Genomic DNA, 15,492 nt, shown 5'->3' with positions numbered 1-15,492 from the left:
TACTCGTCGCCAAACCCACTGGCTCCATGTCATCTACAAGACCCTGCTAGGTAAAGTCCCCCCTTATCTCAGCTCGCTGGTCACCATAGCATCTCCCACCTGTAGCACACGCTCCAGCAGGTATATCTCTCTAGTCACCCCCAAAACCAATTCTTTCTTTGGTCTTTCTTTTTTATTTCTACTTTGCACATTCTTCCATTGCAAAACTACCATTCCAGTGTTTTACTTGCTATATTGTATTTACTTTGCCACCATGGCCTTTTTTGCCTTTACCTCCCTTCCCACCTAATTTGCTCACATTGTATATAGACTTGTTTTTTTTACTGTATTATTGACTGTATGTTTGTTTTACTCCATGTGTAACTCTGTGTCGTTGTATGTGTCGAACTGCTTTGCTTTATCTTGGCCAGGTCGCAATTGTAAATGAGAACTTGTTCTCAACTTGCTTACCTGGTTAAATAAAGGTGAAAAAAAAAAAAAATGTCCTAACCGACTTGCCAAAACTATAGTTTGTTAACAAGAAATTTGTGGAGTGGTTGAAAAACGAGTTTTAATGACTCCAACCTAAGTGTATGTAAACTTCCGACTAAAACTGTATCTCTGTACCCCACACATACAGATCATTAAGGTCCCTCAGTCGAGAAACTAATTTCAAACACAGATTTAACCACCACGACCAAGGAAGTTTTCCAATGCCTCGCAAAGGTGGTCACCTATTGGTTGATGGATTTTTTAAAAAGCAGACATTGAATATCCCTTTGAGCATGGTGAAGTTCTTAAAATGTGGAGTGTGTATCAATAAACCCAGTCACAACAAAGATACAGGTGGCCTTCCTAACTCAGTTGCCGAAGAGAAAGGGAACCGCTCAGGGATTTCACCATCAAATCAAACTTGATTTGTCACATGCGCCGAATACAACCTTACCGTAAAATGCTTACTTACTTACAAGCCCTTAACCAACAGTGCAGTTCAAGAAGAGTTAAGAAAATATTTATCAAATAAACTGAAGTAAAAAATTATAAAAAATACTAAATAACGAGGCTATATATAGGGGGTACCGGTACCGAGTCAGTGTGCGGGGGTAAAGGTTAGTTGAGGTAATTTGTACATGTAGGTAGGGGTGAAGTGGCTATGCAGATATTAAACAGCGAGTAGCAACAGTGTACAAAACAAATAGAGGGGGAGGGAGGGGGGGTGTCAATGTAAATAGTCCGATGGCCATTTGATTAATTGTTCAGCAGTCTTATGGCTTGGGGTAGAAGCTGTTAAGGAGCCTTTTGGTCCTAGACTTGGCGCTACGGTGCCATGCGGTAGCAGAGAAAACAGTCTATGACTTGGGTGACTGGGGAGTCTGCCAATTTTATGGGCTTTCCTCTGACACGGCCTATTATATTGGTCCTGAATAGCAGGAAGCTTGCCCCCCAGTGATGTAGTGTCAGATGCTGAGCAATTGCCACACCAGGTGGTGATGCAACCGATCAAGATGCTCTCGATGGTGCAGCTGTAGAACTTTGAGGATCTGGCGACCCATGCCAAATCTTTTCCTGAGGGAGAAAAGGTTTTGTTGTGCCCTCTTCATGACCGTCTTTGGACCATGATAGTTCGTTGGTGATGTGGACACCAAGGAACTTGAAACTCTCGACCCACTCCACTACAGCCCCGCCGATGTTAATCGGGGCCTTTCCCTGTAGTCCACTATCAGCTCCTTTGTCTTGCACACATTGAGGGAGAGGTTGTTGTCCTGGCACCACACTGCCAGTTCTCTGTTGTCGGTGATTAGGCCTTACACTGATGTGTCGTCAGCAAACTTAATGAGTGTCCCGCTCCTTGAAAGCGGCAGCTTTAGCTCAATGACGGATGTTGCCTGTAATCCATGGCTTCTGGTTGGGATATGTACGTACGGTCACTGTGGGGAAGACGTCGGCAATGCATTTATTGATGAAGCCGATGACTGAGGTGTATACTCCTCAATGCCATTGGATGAATCCCAGAATATATTCCAGTCTGTGCTAGCAAAACAGTCTTGTAGCGTAGCATCTGCGTCATCTGACCACTTCCGTATTGAGCGAGTCACTGGTACTTCCTGCTTTAGTTTTTGCAGGAATCAGGAAGATAGAAGCAGGAGGATATAACTATGGTCAGATTTGCCAAATGGAGGGTGGGGGAGAGCTTTTTATGCATCTCTGTGTGTGGAGTAAAGGTGGTCTAGAGTTTTTTCCCCTCTGGTTGCACATGTGACATGCTGGTAAAAATTTGGTAAAACTGATTTAAGTTTGCCTGCATTCAAGTCCTCGGCCACTAGGAGCGCCGTTTCTGGATGAGCATTATCTTGTTTGCTTATGGCCTTGTAGAGTTGGTTGAGTGCGGTCTTAGTGCCAGCATCGGTATGTGGTGGTAAATAGACGGCCTTGAATAATAAAGATGAGAATTATCTTGGTAGATAGTGTGATCTACAGCTTATTATAAGGTACTCTACCTCAGGCGAGCAATACCTTGAGACTTCTTTAATATTAGACGTTGCACACCAGCTGTTATTGACAAATAGACACACACCACCACCCCTCGTCTTACCAGACGTAGCTTCTCTGTTCTGCCGGTGTATGTAAAATCCCGCCAGCTCTATATTATCCGTGTCGTCCTTCAGCCACGACTCAGTGAAATATAAGATATTACAGTTTTTAATGTCCCGTTGGTGGGATAATCGTAGGTCATCAATTTTATATTCCAATGATTGCATGTTAGCCAGTAGAACGGATGGCAGTGGGAGTTTACTCACTCGTCTAAGGATTTTCAGAAGGCAGCCCGACCTGCGCCCCCTTTTCCTCTGTCTTTTCTTCACGCAAATGACGGGGATTTGGGCCTGTTCCGGGGAAAGCAGTATATCCTTCTCGTCGGACTCGTTAAAGGAAAAAGTTTCTTCCAGTTCGTGGTGAGTAATCGCTGTACTGATGTCCAGAAGTTATTTTTGGTGATAAGAGACAGTAGCAGCAACATTATGTACAAAATAAGATTTAAAAAAAAAAAAGTTTGAAAAAATGCAACAGTAGGTTAGGAGCATGTAAAACGTCAGTCATCCTGTTCGGCGCCATCTTATAGCCAATGGCCAACCTTGAGGCCAATGGTGACTTTAAAACAGTTACAGAGTTTAATGGCTTTGATAGGAGAAAACTGAGGATGGATCAACAATATTGTAGTTACTCCACAATACTAACCTAATTGACAGAGTGAAAACAAGGAAGCCTGTACAGAATTTAAAAAATCTAAAACATGCATCCTGTTTGAAACAAAGCATTAAAGTATTACTGCAAAAAAAAAAGGCTTTTGTGCTGAATACAAAGTGTTGTTTGGGGAAGATCCAATACAACAAATTAGTGAATACCACACTCCATATTTTCAAGCATAGCGGTGGCTGCATCATGTTATGGGTATGCTTGTAATCGTTAAGGACAGGGAAGTTTTCCAGGATAAAACAGAATGGAGCTAAGCGCAGGTAAAATCCTAAAGGAAACCCAGGTTCAGTCTGCTTTCCACCAGACACTGGGAGATGAATACACCTTTCAGCAGGACAATAACCCAAAACACAAGGCCAAATCCATACTGGAGTTGGTACCAAGAAGACAGGGAATGTTCCTGAGTGGCAGAGTTACAGTTTTGAGTTAAATCTACTTGAAATATAATGGGAAGACCTGAAAAGGTTGTCTAGCAATGATCAACAAACAATTTGACAGAGCTTAAAGAACTTTGAAAAGTATAAACGGGCAAATGTTGCACAATCAAGGTGTGGAAAGCCCTTGGACTTATTCAGAAAGAATCAGAGGTGATTCTACAAAGTATTGACTAAGTGGCGTGAAAACATATATAAATATGATATTTCTGTATTTCATTTTGAAAACATTTGCAAAAATGTCTAAAACCATATTTTCACTTTGTCATTATAGGGGATTGTGTATAGATAGGTGAGAAGAAAATAAGATAAATCCATTTTGAATTCAGGCTAACAAAATTTGGAATAAGTCCAGGGGTATGAATACTTTATGAAGGCACTGTAATAACGAGTATATTGAGGTGCATGAAGGGAGAGCTGGGCGTACCGGAGCCACACCAAAAGAGTCATAGTGAGCCACCAGGACGATGGTGGGCAGGTCCTCTCCTCCAGTTCCAGCCAGTCGCCCCTAGGAGAGGATGGGGCTACAATGATTAGACAACAGTATATTATATTAGGATTTACATTTTATATATCAGTCCTAAAACATCTCAAAACACACTAGTACATTCGCTGTCATCTTGTATGAAAGTAAAGAAAGTACCTAAGGGTATGTCGAAACATAAGACATATCAATGAAGTCAGGCACGGGAGGCCTCTCACAATGACTTCAACTAAAAACCATTATACAGTGCCAGTCAAAAGTTTGGACAAACCTACTCATTCAAGGGTTTTTCCTTTATTTGTACATTGTAGAATAATAATGAAGACATCAAAACTATGAAATAACACATGGAATCATGTAGTAAAGAAAAACCTTTGAATGAGTAGGTGTCCAAACTTTTGACTGGTACTGTATGTGAAACAAGGCCATTGACTGGTAGTGGCCGTATGCATTAAGGCTGGGCTCAATTTGAATTTAACGTATTCAGGAAGGGATTTGAATTTAACATTCAGAAATATAAAAACTTTTCAAATACATTTCTTCTACTTTTCAGTTTATTGAGAAGACATGAAAAATAAAATGTAATTTTCTATTGAATTGTAACTTTAGTTTACTTCCTGAATGGACTGTCTTAATTTAGAGCTGAACACTTGATCCATCTCAGAGTCAGGAGTCTCCTGATCCCCTACTGCATGGCTAAGCCCATTATTCCCCTGGGTTTGACACCTAGCTTAGTTTAAAACACACATGCACACACACAAACACTTTCTTATCTAGAATATCATACGGTGCATACGGAAAGTATTCAGACCCCTTCCCGTTTTCCACATGTTGTTGCGTAACAGCCTTATTCTAAAATGTGTTAAATAAGTGTTAAAAAAAATCTAATCTACACACAATACCCAATATTGCCAAAGTGAATACAGATTTTTTAGAAATGTTTGCACTGTATTAAAAACAAAAATACCTCATTTACATAAGTATTCAGACTCTTTGCTATGAGACCCGAAATTGAGCTCAGGTGCATCCTGTTTCCATTGATCTTCCTTGAGATGTTTCTACTACTTGATTGGAGTCCATCTGTGGTTAATTCAATTGATTTGATATATGATTTGGAAAGACACACACCTGTCTATATAAGATCCCACAGGTGACAGTGCAAGTCAGAGCAAAAACCAAGCCGTGAGGTCGAAGGAAATGTCCGTAGTGCTCCGAGACAGGATTGTGTCAAGGCACAGATCTGGGAATGGTACCAAAACATTTCTGCAGTATTGAAGGTCCCCAAGAACACAGTGGCCTCCATCATTCCTAAATGGAAGAAGTTTGGAACCACCAAGATTCTTCCTAGAGATGGCCATCCGGCCAAACTGAGCAATCGGGGGTAGAAGGGTCTTGGTCAGGGAGGTGACCAAGAAACCGATGGTCACTCTGACAGAGCTCCAGAGTTCCTCTTTGGAGATGGTTGTCCGTCTGGAAGGTTCTCCCATCTCTCCAGCACTCCACCAATCATGGTAGAGTGGCCAGACGGAACCCACTCCTCAGTAAAAGGCACATGACAGCCTGCTTGGTGTTTGCCAAACTGCACCTTCCCTACGGTGAAGCATGGTGGTGGCTGCATCATGCTGTGGGGATGTTTTTCAGTAGCAGGAACTGGGAGACTAGTCAGGATCGAGGGAAAGATGAACGGAGCAATGTACAGAGAGATCTTTGATGAAAATCTGTTCCAGAGTGCTCAGGACCTCAGGCTGGGGCGAAGGTTCACCTTCCAACAGGACAATGACCCTAAGCACACAGCCAAGACAACCCAGGAGAGGCTTCGGGACAAGTCTCTGAATGGCTCAGCCAGAGTCCGGACTTGAACCCGATCAAATCTCTCTGGAGAGACCTGAAAAAAGCTGTGCAGCGACGCTCCCCATCCAACCCGAGAGCTGAGAGGACTTGAGACTGTAATCACTGACAAAAGTGCTTCAACAAAGTACTGTTAGATTTAGGGTAAACCTTGAACATTGAGACACTAAAGACATGATAGATCCGAAGCAGTATATAAAGGAGTGAGAGAGACTGGGTTTTATGTCAGAAGTTAATGGTTCTCTGTAGAAAGACAGAGTGGCTGTGAAATGTGCTGGGAGTCACAGGAGTGCGATAGGTGATACAGGAGGACATATGTGGCTTAGGCGAAGGAGGGGTTGAGGTCAGGAGGTCAGGTCAGATCCCCTGAAGGGAGTAATAAGGGTTTAGTATCCGGTTACGCTCTTCCTGTGGAACCATAAGATGTAAGGATTGGAGAGAAGGAGGAGTGTCCAAAGTGCTTCCAGAAACAGGAACACGTTTTGTCTGAATACAGCGGTGTCGGCCCTTTAGGGAGAACTAAACTTGGTTAAGCTTCTCAAGTGTCCGTGAGTTATTTACTCTGAAAAATAAGAACCTAACAGTACTTAGTAAATGGTCTGAATACTTATGTAAATGTGATGTTTTTATTTTGAATACATTTGCAAAAGTTTCTAAAAACCTGTTTTTGCTTTGTCATCATGGGGTAGTGTGTGTAGATGAAGACATTTTATAAATTTTAGAATAAGGCTGTAACGTAACAACATGAGGAAAAAGTCAAGGGGTCTGAATACTTTCCGAATGTACTATAGACTTACGTAAGGTTATGAAAACGAACAAGTTATCTGCTTATTAATACCTTTACACCCAAAGTGTAAGGCAGTGTGCTAATTAGAGTACTGGTCTACTGGTAGCCTAATAGACAGGTTGGTTGTTTAGCAACAAAACTGGATGCTTGAGCAAGTATGTGGCAAAACAGATGGGGTTGGCTTAGATTGTTGATAACATGTACACTATTTATTTGCCAATGTTTATTGAAAACAAATAAAGTTGCACAATAAGCACTTGTCTCTCAAATCCATTGTTACAGTTGGTCAATGTTTGCCATATTAGCATAGACGTGACAGTCAAAACACCTCAAAACAAGACATGGTATCAAGAAAAAGATCAAACAAGCTGAAACGTGCCACTTAAGATTCACCACATGGTAGTTTGTCATTGTTGCTAGCTATCTGGCCACCTAGAATCACAACAACACACAGCCTTCTGCCTATTTGAAGCATGCGCATCATTTTGGTGAAGTTGTCAGCTAACCTATGATAACTCTTGGTAAATAAATAAATAGTATGCTCATCTATATTTTTCGTAGCTGTCTATTTACCACCACTAACCGATGCTGGCACTAAGACCGACTCAACAAAATGTATAGGGCCATGAGCTAACAACAAAAATGCACATCCAGAGCCAGCGTTTCTCATGGTTTGTGATTTTAGTGCTGAAACTGAAAAAACTAGAGGCGACAAAACTCTAGATCTCCTTTACTCCACACAGAAACGCATACAAGGCAAATTATACCAAAACTTTATCCCCCTGGTTACAAACAAAAATTCAAACAGGAAGTGGTTTGATGAAGCAGATGCTAAGCTACAGGACTGTTTCGCTAGCACAAACTGGAATTTGTTTTGAGATTCATCCAATAACTCTGAAGAGATCATCACATCAGTCACCGGCTTCATTAATAAGTGCATCGACACTTATCCAGGACACATACTCAGAGCATGTGCTGACAAGCTGGAAAGTGTCTTCACTGACATTTTTCAACCTATCCCTAAGCCGGTCTGTAATATCAACTTGTTTCAAGCAGACCAACTTAGTCATTGCGCCCAAGAACGCCAAGGTAACTTGCCTAAATGACTATGGCCCCGTAGAACTCACATCTATAGCCATGAAATGCTTTGAAAGTCTGGTCATTGTTTCCATATTAGCATAGACGTGACATTCAAAACACCTCATAACAAGACATGGTGTCAAGAACCTCAGTTGAGCTGAAACCATTATCCCAGGCACCCTGGACCCACTCCAATTTGCATACCGCTCCAAAAGATCCACAGACGACACAATCTCTATTGCACTCCACACTCCTGTACACCCTGATCACCCACGACTGCGTGGCCGCGCACGACTCCAACATCATCATCATCGAGTTTGTTGACGACACAACGGCGGTAGGACTGATCACCGACAACAAGGCAGCCTTATAGGGAGGTGGTCAGAGACCTGGCAGTGGGGTGCCAAGACAACAATCTCTCCCTCAACGTCAGCAAAACAAAGGAGCTGATCGTGGACTACAGGAAACAGAGGGGGCGAGCACGACCTCATTCACATCGATGGGGCTGTAGTTGAGCGGGTCGAGAGCTTCGAGTTCCACGGTGTCCACATCACTAAGGAATTAACATGGTTCACACACACCCACACAGTTGTGAAGATTGCACGACAACGCCTCTTCCCCCTCAGGAGGCTAAAAAGATGTGGCATGAGGCCTCAGATCCTCAAAAATTCCTACAGCAAAATCACGGCTTGGTACAGCAACTGCAAGGCGCTACAGAGGGTGATGAGTACAGCGTCCTGCCATCCAGGATCTCTATTCCAAGCAGTGTTAGAGGAAGGCCCCAAAAAATGTAAAAGCCTCCAGCCACCCAAGCTATAGACTGTTCTCTCTGCTACCGCACAGCAAGCGGTACCAGTGGACCAAGTCTAGAACCAACAGGACCCTGAACAGGTTCTATCCCCAAGCCATAAGACTGCTAAATAGCTAATCAAATGGCTACCCGGACTACCTGCATTTAGCCTTTTTTTGCACTAACTCTCCTGGACTGAAAATGCACACACTGGACTCTACCCACACACGCTACATACACCCACACACACATAACACGCCCACACATGCATACTGACTCCACACAAACTTTCACACTCACCACATACGCTGCTGCTACGGTCTATTATCTATACTGTAGCCTAGTCACTTTACCCCTACCTATAAGTACATAGCTACCTCAATTACCTCGTACCCCTGCACAGACTCAGTACTGGTACTCCCTGTATATAATACATGTTATTTTTTACTCGTTATTGTTATTCACTGTGTATTTATTCCTTGTGTCACTATTTTAAGAGATGTATACAATTCATTCTGTTTTGACCTGTAAGTAAGCATTTCACTGTTAGTCTACACCTGTTGTTTACAAAGCATGAGACAAATACTATTTAATTTAACTTAACCTGTCTATATTTTAAAATATCACCAATTAACAGAAACTTGGATTAAATGTCACAATGCTACATAATCATTAAACAGCTACAGAACAGTGGTTTAACCATAAGGATTCTCACCTCTAGACTGGTGATGGCCCAGTCACTCACTGCCTTGCTCTGAGCCCCACTCGTCACCATCTGAAAGCCATTGGCCGTGGCTGTGTGTATCAGCACTGAAAAGACATGAGGAAAATGCATTAAAGCGCTAAAAAGAAATTCACTAGAAATAATTATATTTAACATGGTTTACACCAGGGCTATTCAACTATATTCTTATGGGGGGGGGGCAGATGTGAAAAATACATTTTCTACATGGGATTACTCTTGCTAAAACAGGTAGAAAAAAACAATGCAAACACAATTATAATCCTATGAAGCCCTTTTATTAAAATTAAATGTCGCTAAAAGTATATGTTAAGTGGTTTAAGATGAGCAAAATTATTTATTTTATAATGGAACATATTTGTACTTAACAGTTGACCTGCATCACATACATTTGTACTTTTCTGTCTTTTCTGTCCGTTTTACATAGCCTCATCTTTTGTTTTCATTTACACATAAGGAACCTTTTATACATGGTATATCTCACTTAACTAGTTTTTGCAGAGAAGTCTCTTGCTCCCACAGCATTAGTAGAGAACGGGTCCCTATAACAAACTGCACTACCTCTGTAAGATTTCAGTTTATCTAAAAACTTGTGGGAGTGATCTGTACTGATGATTATTGAATATAGTTGCAGTGTAGGCAGATGGAGCGTTTAGTTTGGGCTCAAATCAGAGGAGAAAATACATTTATTTTGAAAATATTTTTTAATCATGTCAACAACTGCTTTGTCCATCCCCTGTAGTCCCAAATTAAGTCCATTCAATTGATTGAAAAACAAACATCTGACACAAACTCCTTATCAAGCATTTTCGCTCGATATGCGTTGGCTTTCTTGTGGTTGCAATCGTGGAGAAAAGCAACTATTTCCTCCCTATGCTCACATAGGCTGCTCTCTCTCAAGAGATAGCATTATTACCCTTGCTTAGCCAACGAATATCATTGTGGTAGATGATGCTCAGCAGCCTACAAAACGAGCCATGTTGCGGCTGTATGTCGATCGGATAAAGTTTAACTGTTCTGCCTTACTATTATTCGACCATGCTGGTCATTTATGAACATTTGAACATCTTGGCCATGTTCTGTTATAATCTCCACCCGGCACAGCCAGAAGAGGACTGGCCACCCCACATATGCTCTCTCTAATTCTCTCTTTCTTTCTCTCTCTCGGAGGACCTGAGCCCCAGGACCGTGCCCCAGGACTACCTGACATGATGACTCCTTGCTGTCCCCAGTCCACCTGACTGTGCTGCTGCTCCAGTTTCAACTGTTCTGCCTTATTATTATTCGACCATGCTGGTCATTTATGAACATTTGAACATCTTGGCCATGTTCTGTTATAATCTCCACCCGGCACAGCCAGAAGAGGACTGGCCACCCAACATAGCCTGGTTCCTCTCTAGGTTTCTTCCTAGGTTTTGGCCTTTCTAGGGAGTTTTTCCTAGCCACCGTGCTTCTACACCTGCATTGCTTGCTGTTTGGGGTTTTAGGCTGGGTTTCTGTACAGCACTTTGAGATATCAGCTGATGTACGAAGGGCTATATAAATACATTTGATTTGATTTATGATAGCCAGAAGCGAGTCCATGGTATTTTTTTAACTCACCACAAAGCACGCTCTGCTGTATCAGGCAGTGTAGTGATGTCATCTGCGGTGAAAGAGCCGATAGGTGGGCAGAAACACCCTGTACCCCTTAGCAGCTCTGATTGGCTGTAACTGGTATGTTGGATGATATTGATTGACAGCACTTAATGGGCGGGACTAAAGGAAAACAGATTCTCCCATTGGAAAATATTGAACAAGGGCTCCTTTTGGCACTAAATATCAGATTTTTGAAGGGATTTTTTAAACAATTCTTTTCTTTTTTTTATGTTCAGAATTGATCAAAGGGACATTTTGAGATGACAAATGGGCCAGATCTGGCCCGTGGGCTTCAAGTTGAATAACCCTGCTTTACACAATTGAAACACAATTTAAACCACGCTCCAGCAGGTATATCTCTCTAGTCACCCCCAAAACCAATTCTTTCTTTGGCCGCCTCTCCTTCCAGTTCTCTGCTGCCAATGACTGGAACGAACTACAAAAATCTCTGAAACTGGAAACACTTATCTCCCTCACTAGCTTTAAGCACCAACTGTCAGAGCAGCTCACAGATTACTGCACCTGTACATAGCCCACCTATAATTTAGCCCAAACAACTACCTCTTTCCCTACTGTATTTAATTAATTAATTTATTTTGCTCCTTTGCACCCCATTATTTTTATTTCTACTTTGCACATTCTTCCATTGCAAATCTACCATTCCAGTGTTTTACTTGCTATATTGTATTTACTTTGCCACCATGGCCTTTTTTTTGCCTTTACCTCACTCATTTGCTCACATCGTATATAGACTTGTTTATACTGTATTATTGACTGTATGTTTGTTTTACTCCATGTGTAACTCTGTGTCGTTGTATGTGTCGAACTGCTTTGCTTTATCTTGGCCAGGTCGCAATTGTAAATGAGAACTTGTTCTCAACTTGCCTACCTGGTTAAATAAAGGTGAAATAAAAAAATTAAAATAAACACAATTTAAATAAAAAAATCTCCTGTACCTTCGGCTGCAGAGGAGGACCCCTGGGAGGAGGAGGTGGTGAGGGTCTGTGTGTAGATGGAGAGCAGCTCATCATCCTCCAGTGCAAAGTACACTGGAACAATGGTCTCTGTGGCCAGCATCTCTGGCTCCAGCTCCATGAACTGCTACAATGTGGAGGAATACTGAATGACTGGTTATCATTCACAAGACTATTACACCATCAGAATGTGAACGTGAAACAGCATAACATTTTCATATTTCGCCTACTTCACTCCAGCAAGTCTGGTTTTTCAAGTTTATCTTGAAAGTGTGTTGTGACCGCTGTTTTATCTAAGTGTAATATAAACATACTTTACATGGACACAAACAGCTCTGGCTTTCAAGGAAACACAGGGCCTTGCCTCTTGATTCGACTTCCAGGGTTGTTTGCTGTGCAGTTATAAACCCATTCATAAGGCATTATAATTCTTATTACCTGTACTATGTCCTGTGGCATGGTGGACATATTCTTGGGGAGAATGATGACCACAGCCCCAGCGGACTGGCGCAGGGCTTTCTGATATCTCTCATAGGAGAAGTCCACCAGCCGCATGATGACACAGCGGCGGCTTAGCACCTCCGCCTCCACTGTGCGGGCCTCTGTGTTCAATATGGCATTCCTGGTACCTGGGAATCACAAGTGGGATCAGATCAGTCGGGGAGAGATAAATGGAAACACATTTCAGTGACTAACTAGCTGACATGATTGATGCAATGCTATAGTCTACTAACGTTAGCTATCACACAGCACATCATATTCAAATTCTATGGTTTGAAGTAAATAAGACATGGTTATAACCTGATGGGGGTCGTGTGTTTATGGTTGTGGTGAGTGGCACTCCCTAGGGCTCTGAGGGTTTGTAGCTGCTCGCGTTACCTTTTAGGACAACTTATCATTGAAATGGTAACGATTGGTAGTTAAGATTAGCTAAAATAACGTGGTATTGCCAGTGAATAACAACCATAACACTAACTTGCTGTCAACCCGTGTCCTCCTATTCATATGTATACATATGAATAGGTGGGATGAGAGAGAGCACTACCGCATGAATGAAGGAGGACACGGGTTGACAGCTATCTTAGCTAGCTAACAGCCGTTATAGCTAGCTTTTTAGATAGCTAACAGACCCAGGTTAGCACGCTAACGTTGGCTAGCTAGAATTTTTGCAGTGACAGACAGCGTTTACCTGACGAAATATATGCCTTATATCAGGATCGCTAACCACAGAACAGGATTACAATTTAATATTTGCACAATATACATAGTTAGCTAGCTATTTTAAATGCTTACCGTACGGTTGTCCCTGCAGGTCATACTGCTGCATGCGGTACACAGTGAATTCATGTGCCGCTTCGGTTGGAAGGGGTGAGACGAGAATCAGCACCGCAGGGATAAACACAATGAAAGTCAAGGGGAAAGATGACTTAAACATGTTATCGAACACCTCACTAGCCTCCTCAAACATCTTGACCTTAGTATTGAGGTCTAAACAAGAGACAATTGTAATCTGGGCAGTTTCTGGAACGATTCTAGTCTATGCACAAAGCGCAGCAGCAACCGACACAACTTAATTTTAATATGGCAAAAAGCTTGGCCACCTATAGCAAGCACGCACGAGCTTACATTTTGATTGGCATGTACACATTATTGTAAAATGTTTCATAACTATAATTTATATTATTTATTATAAAATAATTCTGTCATTCATTGATTTATTTAACGACAATATTCTCTGCCTTTGAGGGTCCTACAGGGACTCTCAGAGACAGCTTCATGAATTTCAGGGTAGGCTGTGCAGTTGATGAATTCAACGACAGGGGTCAGTGTAGACCGATGTTAAACCCAGAAAGATTAACCGGGGAGGATCGTCAACGGGTGCTTCTACTAGTGACAGAGATTGTTTCTGACAGGTGAAGTATGTGCTAAGAAATGTTTGACTTTTTAGGATCTTTTTGACTGGCAGTAATGCTATTGTTGTTTGTGTACAGTACGATTTTATAATGTCTTGTGTTTTTCCCCCAACACCACTTTCCATCAATTTGTACAGCAGACCCTCATGCAAAATTGAGTCAAAGGCTTTTTTGAAATCAACAAAGCATGAGAAGACTTTGCCTTTGCTTTGATTAGTTTGTTTGTCAATTAGGGTGTGCAGGGTGAATACGTGGTCTGTCATATGATAATTTGGTAAAAAGCCAATTTAACATTTGCTCAGTACATTGTTTTCACTGAGGAAATTTACAAGTCTGCTGTTAATGATAATTCAGAGGATTTCCCCAAGATTGCTGTTGACGCGTATCCCACGGAAGTTATTGGGGTCAAATTTGTCTCCACTTTTGTGGATTGGGGTGATCAGTCCTTGGTTCCAAATATTGGGGAAGATGCCAGAGCTAAGGATGATATTAAAGAGTTTTAGTATAGCCAATTTGAATTTGTTGTCTGTATATTTTATCATTTCATCGAGGATACCGTCAACACCACAGGCCTTTTTGGGTTGGAGGGTTTTTATTTTGTCCTCTAGTTCATTCAAGGTAATTGGAGAATCCAGTGGGTTCTGGTAGGCTTTAGTAGTTGATTCTAAGATTTGTATTTGATCATGTATATGTTTTTGCTGTTTGTTCTTTGTTCTTTGTTATAGAGCAAAAAAGATTGGATAAGTGGTTTACCCATACATCTCCATTTTGGATAGATAATTATTTGTGTTGTTGTTTGTTTAGTGTTTTCCAATTATCCCAGAAGTGGTTAGAGTCTATGGATTCTTCAATTACAGAAGGTTCAATTACACATTGAACCTTCTTTTTCTGTAGTGTATTTCTGTATTGTTTTAGTGTTTCACCATAGGGAAGGCGTAGACTCAGGTTTCCTGGGTCTCTATGTTTTTGGTTGGACAGGTTTTTCAATTTCTTTCTTAGGTTTTTGCGTTCTTCATCAAACCATTTGTCTTTGTTGTTCATTTTCTTCGGTTTTCTGTTTGACATTTTTAGATTTGATAGAGAAACTGAGAGGTCAAATATACTGTTAAGATTTTCTACTGCCAAAATTACACCTTCACTATTACAGTGGAACGTTTTGTCCAGGAAGTTGTCTAGAAGGGATTGAATTTGTTGTTGCCTAATTGTTTTTTTTGGTAGATTTCCACACTACATTCATTCCATCTATAGCATTTCTTAATATTACTCAGTTCCTTTGACTTTGATGCCTCATGATTGAGTATTGCTCTGTTCAGGTAGACTGATTCAAGTAGACTGACTGATTTTACTGTGGTCTGATAGGAGTGTTAGTGGGCTGACTGTGAATGCTCTGAGAGACTCTGAGTTGAGGTCAGTGATAAAGTAGTCTACAGTACTACTCTCTCTCTCTGTCTTTCTCTCTCTCTCTCTCTCTGTCTTTATCGCTCTCTCTCTCTCTGTCTCTCTCTCTCTTTCTGTCTCTCTCTCTCTCTCTCTCTCTCTCTCTCTCTCTCTCTCTCTCTCTCTATCTCTAT

The 15,492-nt window shown here is 41.5% G+C and overlaps 1 protein-coding gene across 4 annotated transcripts in view; it reads right to left on the bottom strand.

Moving 5' to 3' along the window:
- Positions 1-13,593, bottom strand: part of LOC115109188 (BOS complex subunit ncln) — a 31,403-nt gene extending 17,810 nt beyond the window's left edge. For all 4 annotated transcript variants that reach the window (XM_029633846.2, XM_029633848.2, XM_029633849.2 and 1 more), the window contains exons 1-5: positions 13,302-13,593; positions 12,447-12,637; positions 11,991-12,135; positions 9,370-9,464; positions 4,093-4,173 (exon numbers count right to left, since the gene is read on the bottom strand). In XM_029633846.2, coding sequence (XP_029489706.1) covers positions 4,093-4,173; positions 9,370-9,464; positions 11,991-12,135; positions 12,447-12,637; positions 13,302-13,476 — 687 coding nt within the window. In that variant the 5' untranslated portion in view covers positions 13,477-13,593. The remainder of the gene's footprint in view (positions 1-4,092; positions 4,174-9,369; positions 9,465-11,990; positions 12,136-12,446; positions 12,638-13,301) is intronic.
- Between the last annotated feature and the right edge of the window lie 1,899 nt (positions 13,594-15,492).

This window comes from Oncorhynchus nerka, linkage group LG25, assembly GCF_034236695.1.
Source record: "Oncorhynchus nerka isolate Pitt River linkage group LG25, Oner_Uvic_2.0, whole genome shotgun sequence".
Classification (NCBI taxonomy): Eukaryota; Metazoa; Chordata; class Actinopteri; order Salmoniformes; family Salmonidae; genus Oncorhynchus; species Oncorhynchus nerka.
The sequence above is the reverse complement of the archived record's forward strand: the minus strand, read 5'-3'. Positions and strand labels throughout refer to the sequence as shown.